The sequence below is a fragment of the Poecilia formosa genome, unplaced genomic scaffold (genome assembly GCF_000485575.1).
Source record: "Poecilia formosa unplaced genomic scaffold, Poecilia_formosa-5.1.2 Scaffold59, whole genome shotgun sequence".
Taxonomy (NCBI): Eukaryota; Metazoa; Chordata; class Actinopteri; order Cyprinodontiformes; family Poeciliidae; genus Poecilia; species Poecilia formosa.
Window position 1 is genome coordinate 849,924 of NW_006799998.1, and position 19,197 is coordinate 869,120.

Here is a 19,197-nt window from a genome sequence, read left to right on the forward strand (position 1 = left end):
GGGAAGTATAATCCTGAGTTCAAAATATGCCTCAAAATGTCTCACTGGAACATGGCTAAAAAAATTGCAAGGATATTTCAGTCATGTTCCACATTCCGTGACCATATTTGACGACTGGAATGTAGATGATCTGGCAAACCAAACATTCAAGTGCTTACTTTTGAACTTATCTCTCTTTTTTCCCATAATGGACCATATTAGTAAAATCATTACAGGAGAATGAAGCTCTAATGTTGTAGTCATCTGACTCCTGCCTCATCCTGCTGTCACTCATAAACAAGACAACTTGAACTCATATGCTCAAGGAAAATAACAGATCTGGTGGAAACAATTTGCTTTTTTTCCATATTTGAGACATTTACATGGTAGAGGAATTTAAATACCATGGGGCGATTGTTTTCAAAGGGTTTGTTTGACTCCTGTTAGGGTTACCCATGGTAAATTGCCCTCAGGGGAGAGGTCAGAGCAAGAGTGATTTGATGAATTTCATGAATAGTAGACCACAATTACAAAAAGTATGGCCAGGACCATCCTGGAGATAAGCCTGGGGAAACGAGCTTGCAGTGGAATGCCTGGTGGTTGGTCTGTTTCTCCTGGGAGTTGGCCAGACATCACTACACTACATGAGCCCACAAAACTGTAGGAAGGAATGTCTCAATCATATGACATGCAGATCAGAGGGATGGGGCCTGGGCATGCTACTTTCTGGCAGCATAATCAGATCTTTTAGCCACTGCCTCATATCCCTTAAAAATAATAATAAAAAAAATATCCACATAACAATAAACTGAATGATAATGGTCATAGTTTAACTTTTATTATTTGCTGTCCTTTTTAGAATTCAAACATTGATCGATGTTTAAAAAACAAAAACATTCACAAGAATATTTAAAGTACAGTGTAAGTAAAGAACATCTTATATTCTTACATTGCAGACTTAAGAAAATAAAACTTTAGCAGGAATATAACTTTTCCTTAAAAAAAAAATTCAGAATACCCATACGTCACAGTATTGAACACTATATACATTGCAGACAGGAAGTAACACTAGCAAAATTGTCCCAAACATTAGAGAATCAATTTCCAGTTAATTATTTTTTTGTTTTAAAATTCATAGGATCTCTACATAGATGGCTGTCTCTGGATCATCTGGAGAGGCACTTTGGACCTCTGATGTATCCCTGAGTCCCAGACCAGCTCCTCTATCTCTTCTTGCAACATCTCTGCCTCTTCTCCTCTCCCCACCTCTTCGGCCCATTGGACGGACCTGAAAAGCAGAGGTAGGTTATTGAAATACAAAGTGGACAGTATGTAAAATTAAAAAAATAAAAAATAAAATAAAAATTGTGATGTGTCTCCTATTAAGTATGGCCTTTTTCTTTAAGAACCAAAATATATAATACCTGCTTTGTATGGACAAAAACAGGTGTGGAGTTCTGGTACACAAGTTGGTAGCTTCCATTGGTGTAAACATTTGTCACTTCAGTGCAGTTAATGTAGAGAGGCATCCTGTTCTGATAAATTCCTAGTCCTTCAGGGTAGACAGTTTGATGTCTGATCATGATGTGTCTAGAAGGGAGAAGACCAAAAGCCTTGCATTATAAATATGTAGAAATAACATCTTCATTTTATTGGTCAATTTGTTTCACACATACCTTTTAGCTCTCCTTCGAAAGAAGCGGACAAGCAGGGACAGAAGGCATACGCACAGTGAGATGACCACAGCAGGTAAAATGATCCAGACCACGGATGGGGTTTCTGGATGTTGAATACAAAAGCAGTATAAATCAGAATATAAAGCTTTACTGCATGCTATCCATACCAATTACAGTGACTTTAGGAAACTAGTAAGACCACTTTATGACATAAAACAAAATCCCTCAAGCTTTTATTTACAGAGTTTTCTTCATTTTTTAAATATTTGCAGACTCTGGACATATCGTGTACGTAGTTCAACACCAGCATCACATGGAGAGAAAAACAAGTAGAAGTTCTTTTTGTTAGTGTGACAAGAATAGTGGCATACCTTCCTCCCCCTGCAGCAAAACCAGGGAGTCATTTCCGAGTGCGTTGAATGCAAAACAGATTACACTCAGTGGTTTGTCCATGTATCCCCTCAGAGAAACTGTGAGCATGTCGGGCTCTGATGTTACAGACACGTTGTAATCATAAGGTGGAACAGTCCCATTGACACTCCAGGTGACAGCTGCTTTGGGGTTGGAGTCGACCGAACAGAGACAGCGCACCTCAGAATCCTCCACGACACAGGTGGAAGAGGAACGTGAGATGGAAGGCTTGTCTAAAAGAAACAAAAGATGGGAATCTATTAGGATCTCAGTGACACTCAGATAGAGCTCCACTTGTGCAATATGTGATATCTCAATATAAGCCAGGTGTCATCTATACAAAAACCAACCAAACACAATAGAAAGATGAACATCCTAAAACCACAAAACCCCAGAGTCTGGTTCTAAGAAAACAATCTTTCTGTTTTTCAAAGTGTTTGGTGTCAAGGAAAACATTGCAACAATAAAGTCGCATAAAGGATATATTTACATTGTATATTAAGCGACGTGGGCTTGGATTCTCCTCGACCAATGGTGTTCTTGGCTGAGCAGCGGACTCTCATGTCTTTGGTCACGTTGAACACTCGCAGACTGTGCGATCGGTGGTGGAGGTGCACAGTGTGGCCGTGTTGAGTGTAGGACCAGCGATACTCTGTCGCTGGAGGGTCAGCTTTGCATGAGCAAACAAGCAAGGCGTTGCCCCCCTGCTGAACGATCAATGTCTGAACCTCCACCTTCACATCTTTTGGTGGAACTAAAAGCATGGGCAATGGAAACCAGGTTAGATTAAACTCAGCAAAGAAACAAAGACATAAGGGCCATCGTTTTGCTTACATGTCACATGAAGGTCCTTCACCATGGCTAACATTTTGGTTTCTGGATATTTAACCGCACACCAGAGCCGGGGCTTCACTTGGTGGGATGCGATGAAAGACAAAGAAGCCAGCAGCATCCACTTGTGGGGACCCGGATGGAGCGTTTGTAGCTCTCCCAGCTCGCTGCTGTTGAGTTCGGCTCCTTGGTCCCACTTCCACTGCAGGGTCGGGGGTCTGGAGGGACAGTGGTAGCTGACGGAGCAGTTCAGAGAGACCAACTGTCCTTCTTTGGCTGACAACATGCCGCTGATGACAGGAGGCTCAGGGTTGTCTATCAGCAAGAAAAAAAAACATCTGTGTATTTTCTCTTTCAGAATTTATTTAACTAGTAATTCAGCAAAACTACAATAATTGTCATCGACTGCTGCCCATTTTATTTCCGGTCTCTCAAGACATTGTAAACTGTAAACCTCTCAAACAATTTCAATCACTTTCCATAAAACAAAGACAGACAGGGCAAGGTATTTTTATACCACTCACCGTTGATGTCTACATTTACAGTCCTTGACACCCCCCAGAGTAAATCACTGCCTTTCTTCAGAGCCAGTTCAAACACCTTTGGGTCATCCGCTCTAAGCTGTTCTATCTTCACTGAGCAGTCTCCATCGGACACTTGGCCATAGAGCAAAGTCCGGCCGAGGAAATCCCTGCTCACTTGGTCTTTGCTCTCGCTGTTGAAAGCAGTGCTCCTGAGAGGGAAAAAAGGCCCACCACCTCTGAACCTGAGCCGCACGTCCACCCTCTCCTTTCGTCCCCTGATGGGGTGAGGGTCTGCAGGTGTGAAGGAGCAAGGAATCACCATGCAGGAGCCAACCACACCCTGTACACGGTCAGGGACTGAGGGCACAGGCGAGACAGCCTGGACCCCCATCCACAAGGCCGCTTCAGTAACACAGAAAAGAAAATAATTTAGAAAGCAGAGAATTACCATTTTACTTTACTATGATTATAAGTTAAAGGAATATAAACATGGGGACACTTAAAAAAAAAAAAAAAACTATGGCCAAGCAGTTGTAAAACAATAATCCCTTTAGGAATGATTACTTTTAAGCAACAGAAATTCCTCACATTGATTAATGATAATGTAATGGTTGTAGTATTGCATTTAATTTCAATTTTTTGGATCTCCAACATAAAATAGTTGTGCAATAGATATATTTAGAAAAAAGGAACAGCGTAATTGTGCCCTTAGCCCTGGTAATAAGTGTCCACTCTGCACATTGTTCAAGAAAGTATATGTGCAAATTACAGTTTTCTAAATAATATGTTGCATTTTGAATTCAATTTTTCTGTACTATGAACTAGAAATCAGAAAAAAATACAACATAATTCACTAAACAATTTCACCTTAGCCACTGAAGACTGCAGAAAATGTCAATGTAAATAAAAATAATAAATTTCACCACTGTTAGAATAATCATGACTGATTTAACCAGCTGCCTTACTGACTATATCAGTTTATCATGCATATTAACTAACAATAAAAATATTTAGAATTTCCACAAAATGAACATCCACTCACTAGATAGTAATAAATGAATTCACTACTCACCCATAAGTTGGAGACACTTAAAAAAGCTTGTGTCTCCATGCATGGCTGCAGCACTTTTCTTCCATCAGACTTGGGAAGGGGATGAAAGGGGCAAAGAAGAGGAAGTTGGCCTGTTTCATTGTGTCACCATTGCCTACCAAGCTACCAATGCAAATGCTATTAATAACTGGTTTGTTTGAAATCTGTCTGAATCTTTCAAAACATGGTTAATATGATTTTCTTTGTCTTGCTAACCAGAAAATAGTTAATTTTAAACTGTACAGCAACTTAGATTTTATTTAAAAAAAAATATATCCTATACAAAAAAAGTGGAAATTATTTGCTTCGGAAAGAAAGACATCAGCAAGACAACACATGACAAGGAGTGAGTCACTCTCATGCTGCTAGCCATTTCCCTAAAGGCTCCAAATGTGCCAAGTTCTTTCCTCTTGTTTTTACATGTCACAATTGTAAATGTGAACATGTTTTATTGGAATTTAATTTAACAAATCAACACAAAGTACTGCAAGAGTGTGAATTTTTTATGCATGGAAATCTAAAAAGTTTGAAGGGCATTTGTATTCAGTCTCCTTTGTGGTGAGCAATATACAGGACCATTCAGGTATTTTTTTTCAACCATTTCTTTTTTTATGTTACTATTTCATGGAGGTCAATTTTGTGGTGTGCATAACAAGAATAGCTGTCTTGCCAACATATTGTGTTTGTTGAGGTAAGGATTTCCATCTGTTTAGCTGGATGGCCATTAGGAGGTTTGCATTTAATTAAACTTTGCTCTGTGGGGAGTTTAAATCTTCCATGCCACACTTTTCAGATTTTTATTTGTAAAAATCTGAAATATCAATAGCAATTTTATATGCTATTGCGTTGGTCTATTACAAAAGTTATGATATAAAGCTTTGTTTTTCATTGTGTGAAAAGGTTCAAGGAATACATATACTTTTGAAAGGCATTGTAATAAACCTCCAATGTTGATGATAAAAGGTTGTAGAAAACTCTCCACAACAACAGGACTATAAAACAATATAAAAATTGATAGTTAAAAGGTTGTAGAAAACTCTCCACAACAACAGGACTATAAAACAATATAAAAAATGATTAATAGTTAAAAGGTTGTAGAAAACTCTCCACAACAGGACTATAAAACAATATAAAAATGATTAATAGTTAACCTGTCTGACAATGAATGTTTTGCCATCTGGCAACATACAGAGATGCAAGTAGGTCACTGCTGAAAGGAAAGCACAGCAGAAAAAGACATTATTATTATTGGAGTATTTTAACAGGAAACCTGTCCTCTAAGACTGTTCAAGAAACATTCTGAATGTTTAGTGTGTCTCATGTTTTGAGGGTGAAAATGAAAGCATTGTTCCACATACTTAAACTAAAAGAAATGGACAAAGTCAGGTGCAAAACCCTGAACATTGAACTTTTGGAGAGTTGCCGCCTTCAACTACTAATTAAGACAAAGGCTAACTGCTGTTGCTGCAACACTCAGCAGAAAAAGGGGAGTGTTGAAGGAGGAGCAACACTCACCTGAGATAATAACAACCGAGGCACCACAGGAAAATCTATTTTTCACTTTATGGTAAGGTTTTAGGAGAATCATTTAAAAGTAAAAGTCTGACTATTTCAGCTTTGTAAGAGAACTTTAATGTGTAAGTTTTAATTTGAATTGAATCTCAACATTTTGGCAGTATTCTCTGAAAACATGACCTCGGCTCAGGAGCTGCTTCGATCTCAGAGGGAACTGTTGCTGAACTGGACTTGCGACCATCCAGCTCCCCTGTTGCGTTGGCTCTATGACGATGAGGTGCTCTCTCCCAGCTCCTACCCATCTTTACTAGAAAAATCACCTTCTGATGCTGTGGCTCAGGCTCTGGAGACAGCATGTGCCTCAGAGGAGAGCAGTCAACGGTTCCTGCAGGTGCTGAGAGAAGTGCAAGATTATTACTGCAAGGATCTGCACATTTGGGTTGATAGACACTGTAGATCTTTTGCAAACAAACAACCACCGTCTGAAGTGGTAGAAGCTGAAGGTGAGGATGGTTTGGAATGCTACTCATAACTGTGTTGTGTTTTCAAACTACATCAATGCAGAGAGTAGAGGTGAATGATGATCGCAAATTGTTGTGCGTAAGGTCATATTTGCGCAGGTAGATTATGCTGTTTACTGGTCAGTGACATCAAAATTGGCAGAACTTTGATGCTCTGCAAAGACTTTGATGACTTTCGCAATCACACAAAGATAACGCATAGGAAACATCACAGTAAACTATACCTCTAACTCTTGTGTTATTAAAGGCACAGGGTTAAACTAATTTAAATCTTTTTTAAATATTTAAATTAAATCTTTAAAAAAGATTTAATTTTTTAAATCTTTTTTAAGATTTAAGATTTAAGATTTCCTGGACTCCTGAACAGGAGTCCAGGAAAGAACTCCTGTTCTTTCCTGGAGTTCTTTCAGTCCATTTGTAAAAATCTGGCTTTGTTTTAACTTGTGGGTAAGTCACTGCTCATTTGTAGGTTCAATCCATTGCTCATCTGAACAACACAGATAATCATTTTATTGCTCCTTACTAACCTACTTCTATATGTGAGCTTTGAGCTCTTGTTGAACTGAATATCCTAGCTTTTTCTGTTATTGTTTCCATACTTAAAAAAAAATCAATTTTACTAATTTTACTTGGTTGTGTCCTCTTGTTTCTTTCTAACCTTAATTTAGCTGTTTGCTATACTGATAATATGACTTGTGCACTTTCGTAATTTGATGATTTTAAATGTGGTATGCTAATAAACTTTGAGGTTGATTCTGTGTGAAACATTTCAACACTGCAGCACTATGTTAACTTTTCATCCAGAGCCAACAGTGACTCACTTCACTTTTTTTGATGTACCAATATTGATGAAATTAATTTGGAACTACAGATATTGTGGATTTTCAGGTGAAGCAAGCAGGGAAATGTGAAACTATTCAGGCCTAAATGTCTACAGTCAACTCATTCTATATGTCATATGTCTAATTACATTGATTCTGTGACAGATAAGCACAAGAAACCACAAGGACCCATTGCTAAACTATTCAAAAGGAAGAACAAAGGATTCTCCATAACACCGGAGGTTGGAGGTATGAATAACATTCTATTTAACAAGAACTAAAGTACTACCAAAATACTTTTTTGGCATGTATGGCAGGGTATGAGAAAATACCAAGACTGTAAAATGAAAAGGTGAATGATTCAATGGACTTGCATTTCAAACAAAAAGCAACACTTCTTTTGACTCCTGCTAGCTAAATATAACATCCACAGTTTTTAGTACTGGAAACATGTATTGTATCTATACATTGCATGTATTACTAAAATAATTTCTTATTTAGGCAAGTAACTATTGTAGTAGATTACATTGAGTCAGCACCATAAAACCTCATAAAATTAGAATAAACTTTGGTCACATTGGCATTTAGCAACAAAGACTACTTGCTCCCTTTGATGTCATTGCTGAATATTGGTGTTAATACTATTATAATTCAGGAATCGTACAACAAAGCAATTAAGCGGTTTTGAAACTTACTTTTTAAACCATTGGTAAGTTGACACCAATGTTGTATTGATACGATAACTATATATATATATATATATATATATATATATATATATATATATATATATATATATATATATATATATATATATATATATATATATATATATCATTTAGGTAAGAAAGATCTAAAACCAACAAGGAGCCAAAGGGTGGCCAACCTCAAAGATAAGTACAAAACAATACAAAAAGATTTTTCATATAAAAAAAAAAAATGCAGAGTTTATCCAGTGCTACATGCACCAGCTTCAGCACAAAACAGCCAGAGTTTTCTGTGCTGGAGGCACATTCAAGAAGACTAACAACCAACAAAAGTGAATTAAAACATCAGTTTGCAAAGATAGTTTGACAAATGCTGTAAATTATGTTGATAAACGATCTCCTTAAACTACAGTTTTCTACAACGTTTTAGAGATTAATTTAGGGCTGATCAGAACTAGTCGCAGAGACTTTTTAGGTGATATATGGACATGGCTTCAAGGTACATCACTGGCTGTGGAAAAATATTTTAAAGATAATTAGCATATTTAAAAGAAGCGTTGGTCTAACATTGAAAATGTAATGATGAAAAACCATAATAAAAAGAAAGATCAGAGAAATGTAATTTATCAACAAAATTTCAGAAAATTAACATATTATGTTCTATTCCAGCTCAAATTTCTATGCACAAAACAACCTTACTGACACGCATGGAGAAGCTGAAATGTTACTCGGAGGGCAGTGGAGAAACTTCAAACTCAACTTTTCACATTGAGATTCGCTACACTGACCTCTTCGTCACAGAGGACAACAACTTCACTGACAGCAGTCAACATGAGTACTTTGACTTAGCAAGCAGACGAGCCCGTATCTATGTCCACCAATCATGCCAGCGCATTAGGCCAAGCCAACTACTGAGTCCTCAAGAGACAACAGGACAGCCACCTAAAAGGGTTAAAGTGAAGGGTATTGCTGGTATTGGAAAGAGTGTAGCGGTCCAGAGGCTCGTCTATGAATGGGCGATCGGAAAGAGCATGTGTGAATTCACCTGCATCTTTGATTTATCTTTCAGAGAGCTCAATCTAATTGAAGTTCCTATTAGTTTGTTGGAGCTACTTGGAGAGAGGTTCCGGCACTTAAAGGATGCTCTTCCTGATCTGTTCGCTGCACCAGGATCTCTGCTCTTCATCCTCGATGGCTTAGATGAGTTTAGATTCTCTTTAGACTGGAAAAGTCGGGATAAAAACATTGGTTTGAAGTCAAAGCTGCCCGTGTCTGAGCTGATAGTTGCTTTGATTAAAGGAAATCTTCTCCCAGAGGCATCCATCATTCTCACAACAAGGCCATCTACAGAAGCTCCAAAGCGTTTCTTTCAGAGATGCTGTGTGGTGCTGGGCTTTGAGGAAAACCAGGTCAAAGAGTATACCACCAAGTTCTACAAGGACAGGAAAGTCGCAGAAAAAGTCTACGATTACATCTCGAACAATGACAGCATTTTTGTGTTGTCCTTTATCCCACTTTATTGTTACATCATCTGTACTGCTATGCTGGAGTTCTTCTTGGGATCTCAGGATGTTGGTGACTTTAAATCTCTGGAGTTAAGCCCGCCCAGAACAGTGAGTGAGGTTTACTTCTGCTATCTGTTAACAACAGTAAAACACCATGGACTGAGGGCAAGTGGAGAAAGATCAACTTCAAGATCGGAAGTTCTCTCCCAAGCAAAGCAACAGCTGACAAACCTGGGAAAACTGGCCTACGAAAATCTCTTGCAGAGGAAGATCATGTTCAGCAGAAAAGACCTGGAGAATTATAGTGTAACACCAGCTAATATCCAAAGCACCTTTCTTTGTCAAATCCTTCATCCTGTTAAAGAAGAGGCAGTAGAGATGTTTTCCTTTATCCACTTGACTGTTCAGGAACATTTGGCAGCTCTCTACTGTGCCCTCAACCTCTTCAGTCAGGAGGATATAACTCAAGCTTTAAACCTCTGGTGCTTTGGGTTACAGCCACCATCTGCCTCTTCTACACTGCTAAAACAAATAGATCTCAACATGGACATGCTGGATAGTCTCCAAATGTTCACAAGATTCTTTATGGGTCTTCTCCGAACGAGGTTAGAAAAACAGCTAGATGGCCTTGTTGACCCGTCCCAGCAGGAGGAGAATGGAATCCCCAATGGTTTGGGTTTATGGTTCCAAGACCAATTTAAACACAGGGAGATGAAAAACGAAACTGCATTGAATCTTTTGCATTGCTTGATGGAGTTTCACACGAACGAGACCACCACCATCGCAGCACCAGAGATTAAGAAGCTTAACTTGTTTAAAATGAAGTTGAATATTGTGGACTGTGCAGCAATGCACTATGTGCTGAAGTTTTCTCCACACACGCTTCAGGAACTCAACCTGGGTTACTCAAACATTGGAAACAGAGGACTCAACCGACTGAGGCCAATCCTCCATCGCTGTGAATCTCTCTAGTGAGTCCTGCAATTTATATTCACATGTCAACATTTGAATAATACAAACTAACTGTGTTAGCTGTCTGATCTGAACTTATCCAGTGATCTCTTTCAAATACATCCTGGCTTGTAACAAGTCTGATCCCCAGCAAATAACAAAAAGCAAGTGCACAGATGTTTTTCTCCTCTGTTTCAGTTTGAGATACAACTGTCTGGATTGGCAAGCAGCGATATTGGAATCTGCAGTTCTGAAATCAAACGAATGCCAAGTCAGGAAACTCTTGTGAGTCTTCTCAGAATCTTAAATGCAACTGAAATAATTAATTTTAAGAAGTTTTGAATTTTCAAATAAACTACGGGACCTTAACTCCTTATTATAAAGCACATTCAGTGCTTTGAAAAATTATTTGCTGATGACAGATCGCTTCCTTTTCTGCTTTTTGCCACACTTATGTGTTTCACATCATCAAATAGATTTTATAATAGAAAAAAAATATTAGCAAAGATGAGTAAACAGAAAATGCAGTTTTCATTCAATGAAGTTGATGAGTTCATTTACGAAGAGAAAAAAAGCTAACCAGCGTAATCCTGCTTGAAAAAGTAATCTTGTAAAAGATTGTTTATCCCTTGGCAGCAACAGCTAACATCAAGTGTTTGAGGTAACTGGCAGGACCCACACTGGAGGATTTTTTAACATGACTGGCTAATTTACGGCCACACAACAGCATCTCAACCAGATTTAGACTCAGACTCTGAACCTTACAGACGTAGTCTCAATAACCCTCATGACTTGAGCTTCAAATCATGAAGTCTTACCCAAATAATGTTGTACATAATTTTCTGGAGGAGAACAGAATTTATAGTTCCATCAATTAAAGCATTTGAAGATCTTAAGTTTCTAAGTTTGATGAAAAGCAAATACTTTTTCACAGCACAGGATGTGTTTTATCTGAAGGGGTTAAGATTATTTCTGTTTCTGCAGCCTTTGAAAAATCTAAGGAAGAAAAAGAAACCTTTACATGTCAGAAATAAGCAAATACAATCTACTAACGTATTTAATACATTTTTGTCAAACCACTCTTATAGTATGTGTGGAAACAACCTGGGTCCAGAAGGGGTTAATGAGCTGTGGACCGCCCTGGAGAACAACACCACTGTTGAAGAGCTCTATCTGGACATCACTGGTATCACAGAGAAAGGGACGGAAAACATTGTTAACTGTCTCAGCAAAAACACTTCCCTTAAGATTCTGACGTAAGACAGACACATTTAACCTGTTTCTATGTGGTGTCCACAACTGCCATCTAGTGGAGGCTGAGTATACAACCACTGTTTTATTCCCTTTTCTTCAGAATTGTTGGAAATGACATTGGAGAGGTGGGCAGAAAAAGGCTCAGAGAACTGCAGAAATTGAGACCAGATTTAAGGATTATTGCAAACTTCGTGGACGACCTGGGGTTGCTCCAGGCCTACCTGGGCTGGGTGGAGGAGATCCGTGCCGACAGGGACCAGATGGACTCGGTGAAGAACGTGGATGCTCTGCAGTCAGTGCTGCGAGGCCTGCAGAACAGTGGAGGGGAAATGGAGAAAGGAGAGAATGCAGATAAAGCTATGGAGCTCCAGATAAAGATTGAGGAGTTGCTAAAATCACATCTGATTGGAGGGAGTTGAACACAACTTTTGTTTCATGTTCTGTTGGAATAATCAAAGACATTTATAACAAACTGACATAATGAGTTCAGTCTGTTAAAACAGGCTTTGAATCTTCTCTGAATTTTATGTGGCATGTGTTATTCTGTTTTTTCAAAAGAAGCTCTAGAAATCACGGGTAAGTTCAGGTGGTTCTGTAAATGCAGATATAATCAAACGTATTTTTCTCTAGAAGGATTTCTACCTTTTTTAGACATTGATCATGAACCACTATTATTGCAGACGTCAAACATAGAAAATTAAAATGTCCTAGTCCATAATTCACTGAAACAGGAAAATTATTGTGTGCTATATTGTGTGCTTTGTGCCTTAATGTTTGGCGCCTGAAAAAGAACTAAAAATAAATAAAGGAATACATGAATTGATATGTAAAATAATAATAAAAAATATTCAAAATGAAACTGAAATACTTTTACTTTAAAAAAAATGATACTATCCTTGGATTCTTAATAATAATAGTATGACAACAGGGGAGAAATGTATTTTCTGAACGACACAATGTGCGATAGCAGTCAAGCTGACGGGTCAGAAATAATCTGTAATAGAATTAGATATTTGTGTTTAAAAGTTTGGTAAAGTTGCAACATACAAGAGATAAAGCCAAAATGTGTTGTGTTTAACAGTACAACAAAAGCATATGAAAAAATCTGGAAATTAATTACTTTATAGCTGTGTCTCTTTTACACCAAAAAGGAGAAACATAAAGATGGATGATTTCAATATTTTGACAAGACTTTAGAATCTTAAGAGTGAATCTGTGTAACAGAAAAAGATAACATTTGTGAAAAATATCAAAACATAAATTATCTATTTGAGCAAATTTATTTTGAATCAGTTCCTTCCATAAAAATTAAGATATTTGAATTGGGCTCACAATGTTTCAAGATCTTAAAAAAGTTTTTATTCATGGTAAAATTAACAGATTACCTGTGGACAATGGTCATTGACTTCTTCTAAAAGTTATAATATATACTTTTAGTTTTGCCAGGTTGTTAAAACATGAAACCAAAAATATAAATACTGATGTAATATCATGGCCACCTGGCAGGTAAAACAACCCCCAAAAAGGTAAAATTACTTTAATTCTAGATTAAACAGATTTTTAAAGCAATTCTTAAGCATTGAAACAATATTCTGAAATTATTTCCTTTGCTTTGGTGTTAGAAATATTTTTAGTATAAGGATCCCTCTGTTTCTTCAACAACGTAAATAGGTAAATGTTAGAAACAGTTAGTATTTTATCTTATGTTTACTGTTTTTGATGTGTGAAGTTGATTTAATCGTGCTGTATATCACCATTGTTCTGTGAGTAAATCAGTCCCTGCATTGCAGCTACAGGAGGAAACAAATATGAGCTGCACTCTGCACTCACACTCTGCACTACTCAGCTCGGAGGTGCAACAAGGCTGTGACTCAAGATAAAACAACAGAAGAAACAGTAACGCTATGTAATTAACTCAAGGTAACCGAATAAGCTATGTAACTAGGGACCGCAATAAGGAAATAAAAAGAGAGGGTACTGCAGAACGTGCTTCAGAACGGTAGGAGATTGTAACTGAAGTACGTCTCTGTCCGTTCTCCTCGCAAGTAAATCTAAAACTCTCTTGTCTTTCTTCTTTTTGCATGATGTTTGAATGTTGTAGGTTGTTTGAACCTGTCAGTAAAATGAACTATATTAGTGTGGTAATATGAACATAAAAATATTTATTTATATTTTCACTTTTTTAGTCTTCATTATGTTGTCTTCACTTGTTAAAAGTGGCATATGTAGCCTCCAAACAGGCAATCAATCAATTTAAAGGACAGGTTGGAAAGAGTAATAGACCGAAAGTGCAATATTGTGAGATGCATGCTTGTAGAAGGACACGCAAGTTTTGACCCAACTTCTGTGAAAGCTGCAGTAGCCAGCCCTCTGTCTGCATTATTGCAACTCTAAAATTATTCTTGTAGTGAAGAAATAAACCAGAATTTTCTGCATCATGTCAATCAGTACTGAGAAAAAGAAGTGTTCTGAAATGGGTGTGAGATTATTTTAGCTGAGATCATTGCCAAAGAAAAGATGTTACTCTCAATAATATTTCTGGCAACATGTTCACACTTTATGGCCAGCTTTTACAGCAAGTCAAAATCTTGTTCCTGTTCGAGCCCGTTTTACAGACTTTATAGCAGATATGGTGGCAAAGTTGGTAACATTGTTGCCTTACAGCAGTGGTTCCCAAACTTTTTCTGCGCCCCGCCAGTGATTTCCAAACATTTTCTGGCCCCCCCCTATGGATTACAAATGGCTGTCTAGTTGAGTCAAACTAGTGTCGAACTGGTGTTAGACATCCAGCCATGAGAGAATGAAACACATTTAAAGCTGGTATGATAACTAATGCTTTAACTAGAGAATGTGTTCACTCTGTTCCCAGCACCAGGAAGAAGAGGAAACTCTGTGATAACTTCCAAAAACTAAAACAAAACCATCTGCTTTTGACCTGATGCCCGGGTTTAATCCTGATGAGAGCTTGATGGTGGTGAAGGAGCTGAGAATGTCAGGCTGCTGTTGGCAGTACACAAATACAGTAAGTTCTCCCTTAGGTGGATCGGAGAAAACACAAGAGCTTCAGGTAAACCTGGAACACAGGAAACAAGGCAACTAGAGACTGGAGATACAAGTTCACTAGAAATCTAGAGCAGACTAGAGCTACCATCATAGGTATAGCTTTTACTTGTATAGCGCTTTATCAACTGCAAAGGACCCAAAGTGCTTCACACTGCAACCCTTTCACACACTTATTCACACACTGACGGTGTCAAGCTACTGGATAGCAGCACACAGACAGGAGCACCGGTGCGACCATGCACTGGTCCTTTGACCACCACTAGCAGGCAAGGTGGGTGAAGTGTCTTTCCCAAGGACACAACAACCAACCAAACTAATAGTCCCTGTGTGGATCAAAAGGTGGCTCCTGCCGTCAAAAAAGAACCCTTCCCTGGTGACTGTGAAGGACAATTCCCACGCAGTTTGTGTTTTAGTGCAAAGCCTCCATAGACTGAAATTAATTATTTATTTCAACCTTGTGTAATGTATGTTTTATTTTAAGATTTGAGTTGTTTGCTCCTTGCTGTGATAATATTGGTTGGATGGATGACATCAGATATCTAAGTAAAGGTGGTGGCGGTAACTGTTTTGGTCATGTTGGTTTTACTTCCTCTTTAAAAGTCAGTGCCTCCGTATACATGAGTTACTTATAGAGAATGACGCCTTCTCTGCAGACCTCATGAACAAGCACAGTAAGTCATTTTGACCTATGTAAGGAATTTTGTTGACTGATTTTGGTTTGCTGTGATGGAAAAAAAAGCACAGTAAGAATAAATAGAACAAGGGAGAAAGTTTGATTCACAGTGGTGTAAAATATGTAACTTTTTAAAAAATTAATCTGTCTTAAATATGCTTCTAAATGAAACATTATTTAAAAAGTTAAGTCCTCATTACATTAACTAATTGTAACAACTGAGTTAAAAATGAAATCTGGTTTTCTTTTCTACTACACTGCCAGGCTTTGTAACCTATCAAATTAAATTGTGGCTGAAATAATTTTGGAAAACTAAACATGTACACTTGTGCTCTGTCTGCACCTCTCTATAACTGAGAGGCTGCTGAATTTATAGTCAGTCACAAACTGCAGCCACTACACAAGTTATTACTGGAGTTATTACTGCGTTAGTAATCTTCTACTCTCCCTTTGCAAGTTGCCCTAGCCCTCCTGGATGCCTCTCCCTAGGCTGTCTCTTGCAGCGCTGTACTGATCACCATCACCAGATTTGTGTGAGATGTTACTTTTCTGCAGTAGATTTTGGACCTTTATTTGTATGCTGAGATTGGAACAAGCCAGAAGCCATACCATTTTTTCGCAGCACTACTTTCTAAGGAGACATTTACATAGCCCTATATGTCTTTGTTGTTCAAAGACTTCCCAGCTGTTCCTATGACAGAGCTGGTCAGAGGTGCCTGCAAGACATTTTAAAAGTCTTTGACATAGTTAGAGCCTCTTTCATGATGGGACTTCTGATCAAGAGCAAAGCTGCTCAGACAAGATGAAACGAGGTGGTGACTAAACTTTATAGCCTTGTTATTTTAATACTTATTGAGGACAACATTTAATTAACTGCAGCTGTAATCTAAACATCCTTAAATGCATCCTCTGTTGAACGCTGATGGTGTAGTAGGCTATACCTGTTTTGTTACATATGACTGCATTGTTTTCTATTTGACTGGACACTTTTTCTATATTCACACGTATAGTTGAATATACACTGTGTAGTTCACCAGTTTCAACAGGGATGAATGAACGAGGCCACTCTCTACCAAGTCTCTGATTATCTTATCCATTAAAATCTAAAGCTGCAGGTCATCCAATTTATAAGTGAGGGACATGGTATTGAGAATAATTTTGGTATTTTGGCCTTGCAAGCATGCTTACTGTGCACTCCTGCTGATTTTTCCAGGACTCAAATCTACTTTGTAGATGCTCAAGATAAAGAATACATCAGTCATATTTTATACTAACCTATTGAAGAAAGTATGCAAAACAAACATGAACACTGTTTTATCTGCGATTTCTAGTCTAGAAAAATGGCTGGACATCTGATTTTTCTTCTCGTTGGCTGTCTCCTCCATGGTGAGTCATAACCAAAATTTGTTTGTGATTAGTATTATTTGATGCTACGAAGGCGTTCAAAAGGACAGACTGTATTTGTGAAGTAAAAAGAACTGCTAAATATTAAGACTTGCTCCACTCTTAATGTGACATCTACAATGTCTAATATAGGTTAAAAAGACAAACTTATTGTTATGGTTTCTCTTATTGTGAGTTCTTTAAAAATGACATTTTCCTCTCTAACCACTATGGTCTCAGTCCATCTCAACCAGATTTCAACCAGATTCATTTTTTATTTGTAAATCCGGCGCGGCTCAGCCCGGCTGTTCTCAGATGAGGGACATGGCATTGACAAGTTGCAGGTTCCAGACTGCACATCATTTGTTTCTGTTGCGCTGTCATTTCTGCATCATTCACTCAGCAAATAAATTAGCTTTTAGTCATGTATATCAGGCATACAACCAATACGGTGCATATATCATCTTGGTTGTAACAGAGGATACACCAGGAACATAGGAAGCTCTGCAAACAAAATTGAGTGGATGGTGATGATCTATTCCTGTGCCACAGTAACATTTTTACATACAAAAATGTAACACAGTGTTGTGTTCCCCTATTGATGCAGTATCATTTGTTAGATGATACTGCATCTAACAAATGGTCAGCAGGTCAGCAGGGCTGTTGCAAGTCATTATGGTTTCCTACACACAAACGCTTTGTGGTGGCGCACAGCTCAGCTGCTATGACCACTGCATGACAGTTAAAATTAATTATAACAATTTTTCACAAGCCTGATTTTTTTCGGTGTCTCCACCCTCCTGCACGCAAAAAGTGATGTGCTAGTCGGTGCATGACATAGGTGTGACTTCCTGTAGGACTGGTGTGGACATGTCCCCTCTAACTCTGGCCTGACATGGTTTCAGGCCAGAGTTGTTTCAGACTACCAATATTTCTTACATCTTTTTTCCCTTATGTGCCTGCATCTATTTGCGGACAGTAACTCGATAGCGGCCTAGCACTGTGTTCAAAGCATTAACGGCTAGCGGACGACTACTATTTAAAATTTCTTTGCAAAATGTCTACTCAGTGATCTAATGGATTGGACGTCACGTGACTTACTGTGCGCAACAGTGCGCCACAAGCGCTATTGCTTTGTATTGAGTCAGGAATATCGGTAGTCGGGGAAATGACACAATCAGGCAAAGAATCTGTCAAAGGGACGCAATGTCTTGCTATTGTTTGAAAATGCTATGACAGCAAGAAAACAAGGTCCAAGGGAATCACATTTCACAGATCAGTAAGACGATATATGGCCACGTTCTTTGAAAAAATTAAAGTCGGGAGTAGGTCAGCTGTAGCTTAACTTTGGAAACCTTAACATGTCCTGGTGCTGTTAAGGTTTGGAGTGTTTCTGTTCATTTAGCACAAAAATCTACTTTGTGACAGATTTTCAGTGGAGCAGGTGTTTAAGTTAGCTAATCAGCCACTGCAAGTATTCATCCGATTACTTCTTAATGATCGCAAAATAAACATCAAGCCTGAAAATAAAATAATTAAAAAAAAAAACATAAAACTGTAACGGACTGAATCTTCTGCTTTTGTGTAGGATTTTTTTTGTTTTGTTTTTTTGTATTTCTTTATGATTCAGGAAAGACTAATAGAGGAAAGACTAATAGTTTTCTCATTTTTTTTTCTTTTTCAGGTATCAAGTGCAACAAGTTTGAGATTTATTTGCCACATTATGTACAAGTTTTGAAAGGATCCTGCATGACTATTCCCTGCTCTTTTGACATCCAAAATGAATTTGAGGGCCTTTTGATTAGCACATGTAAAGCAAAGTGGGTCATTTACGGACAAGAAACACAACTAGTAAACCATACAACAGAAAACCTACCAAAGAAAGACTGTACTACCACCCTCAACAATATGCAGCCTGATCATAGCAAAACCTATTACTTCAGACTGGAATGTCCCAGTCGGCTCATTTGGACCTATTCAAATGATTCTGTGAAAATTAATGTCACAGGTATGTTTTGAAATGCAAAGATCTTATGGATCAAATATGTTTGGTAAACCCATATTGTTGTCTAAATAATGAGGTATTAAATGTCATGCTCAACCACTAAACCAAAGCACTCAACCTTCCTCCCAGATAATCCTCCCTCACCAACTCTGACTCCGTCCACTCTGGAGGTGAAAGAGGGAGCCTCTGTGAGTCTGACATGTTCTGCTCCAGTTCCTTGCCCGTCTCATCCTCCAGCTTTGACATGGTCTCCCAAACTGGGGGAGAGTCAGGTGAAACTGCAAGGGA

General features: G+C 38.1%; 2 protein-coding genes and 1 long non-coding RNA gene across 3 annotated transcripts; 1 reads left to right on the forward strand and 2 right to left on the reverse strand.

Moving 5' to 3' along the window:
• Window positions 1-804: 804 nt before the first annotated feature.
• On the reverse strand, window positions 805-5,526 carry LOC103139268 (sialoadhesin). Its single transcript, XM_007553805.2, has 8 exons — window positions 4,494-5,526; window positions 3,422-3,823; window positions 2,901-3,212; window positions 2,557-2,820; window positions 2,027-2,299; window positions 1,656-1,758; window positions 1,404-1,569; window positions 805-1,267 (listed from the first exon to the last, which is right to left on the reverse strand). Exons 1-8 carry the CDS (start codon window positions 4,534-4,536, stop codon window positions 1,112-1,114), a joined length of 1,719 nt encoding a protein of 572 aa, XP_007553867.1. The 5' UTR covers window positions 4,537-5,526; the 3' UTR covers window positions 805-1,111.
• Window positions 5,527-6,334: 808 nt separating this feature from the next.
• LOC107836451 (uncharacterized) lies at window positions 6,335-15,285 on the reverse strand. Its single transcript, XR_001662352.1, has 3 exons — window positions 14,721-15,285; window positions 12,007-12,093; window positions 6,335-6,420 (listed from the first exon to the last, which is right to left on the reverse strand). It is a non-coding gene; the product is annotated as an uncharacterized LOC107836451 (long non-coding RNA).
• On the forward strand, window positions 8,678-12,630 carry LOC103139269 (protein NLRC3-like). The gene is made up of 4 exons (XM_007553806.2): window positions 8,678-10,551; window positions 10,730-10,816; window positions 11,620-11,787; window positions 11,886-12,630. The coding sequence occupies exons 1-4, from the start codon at window positions 8,756-8,758 to the stop codon at window positions 12,202-12,204; spliced, it is 2,370 nt and encodes a 789-aa protein (XP_007553868.2). The 5' UTR covers window positions 8,678-8,755; the 3' UTR covers window positions 12,205-12,630.
• Window positions 15,286-19,197: the final 3,912 nt, after the last annotated feature.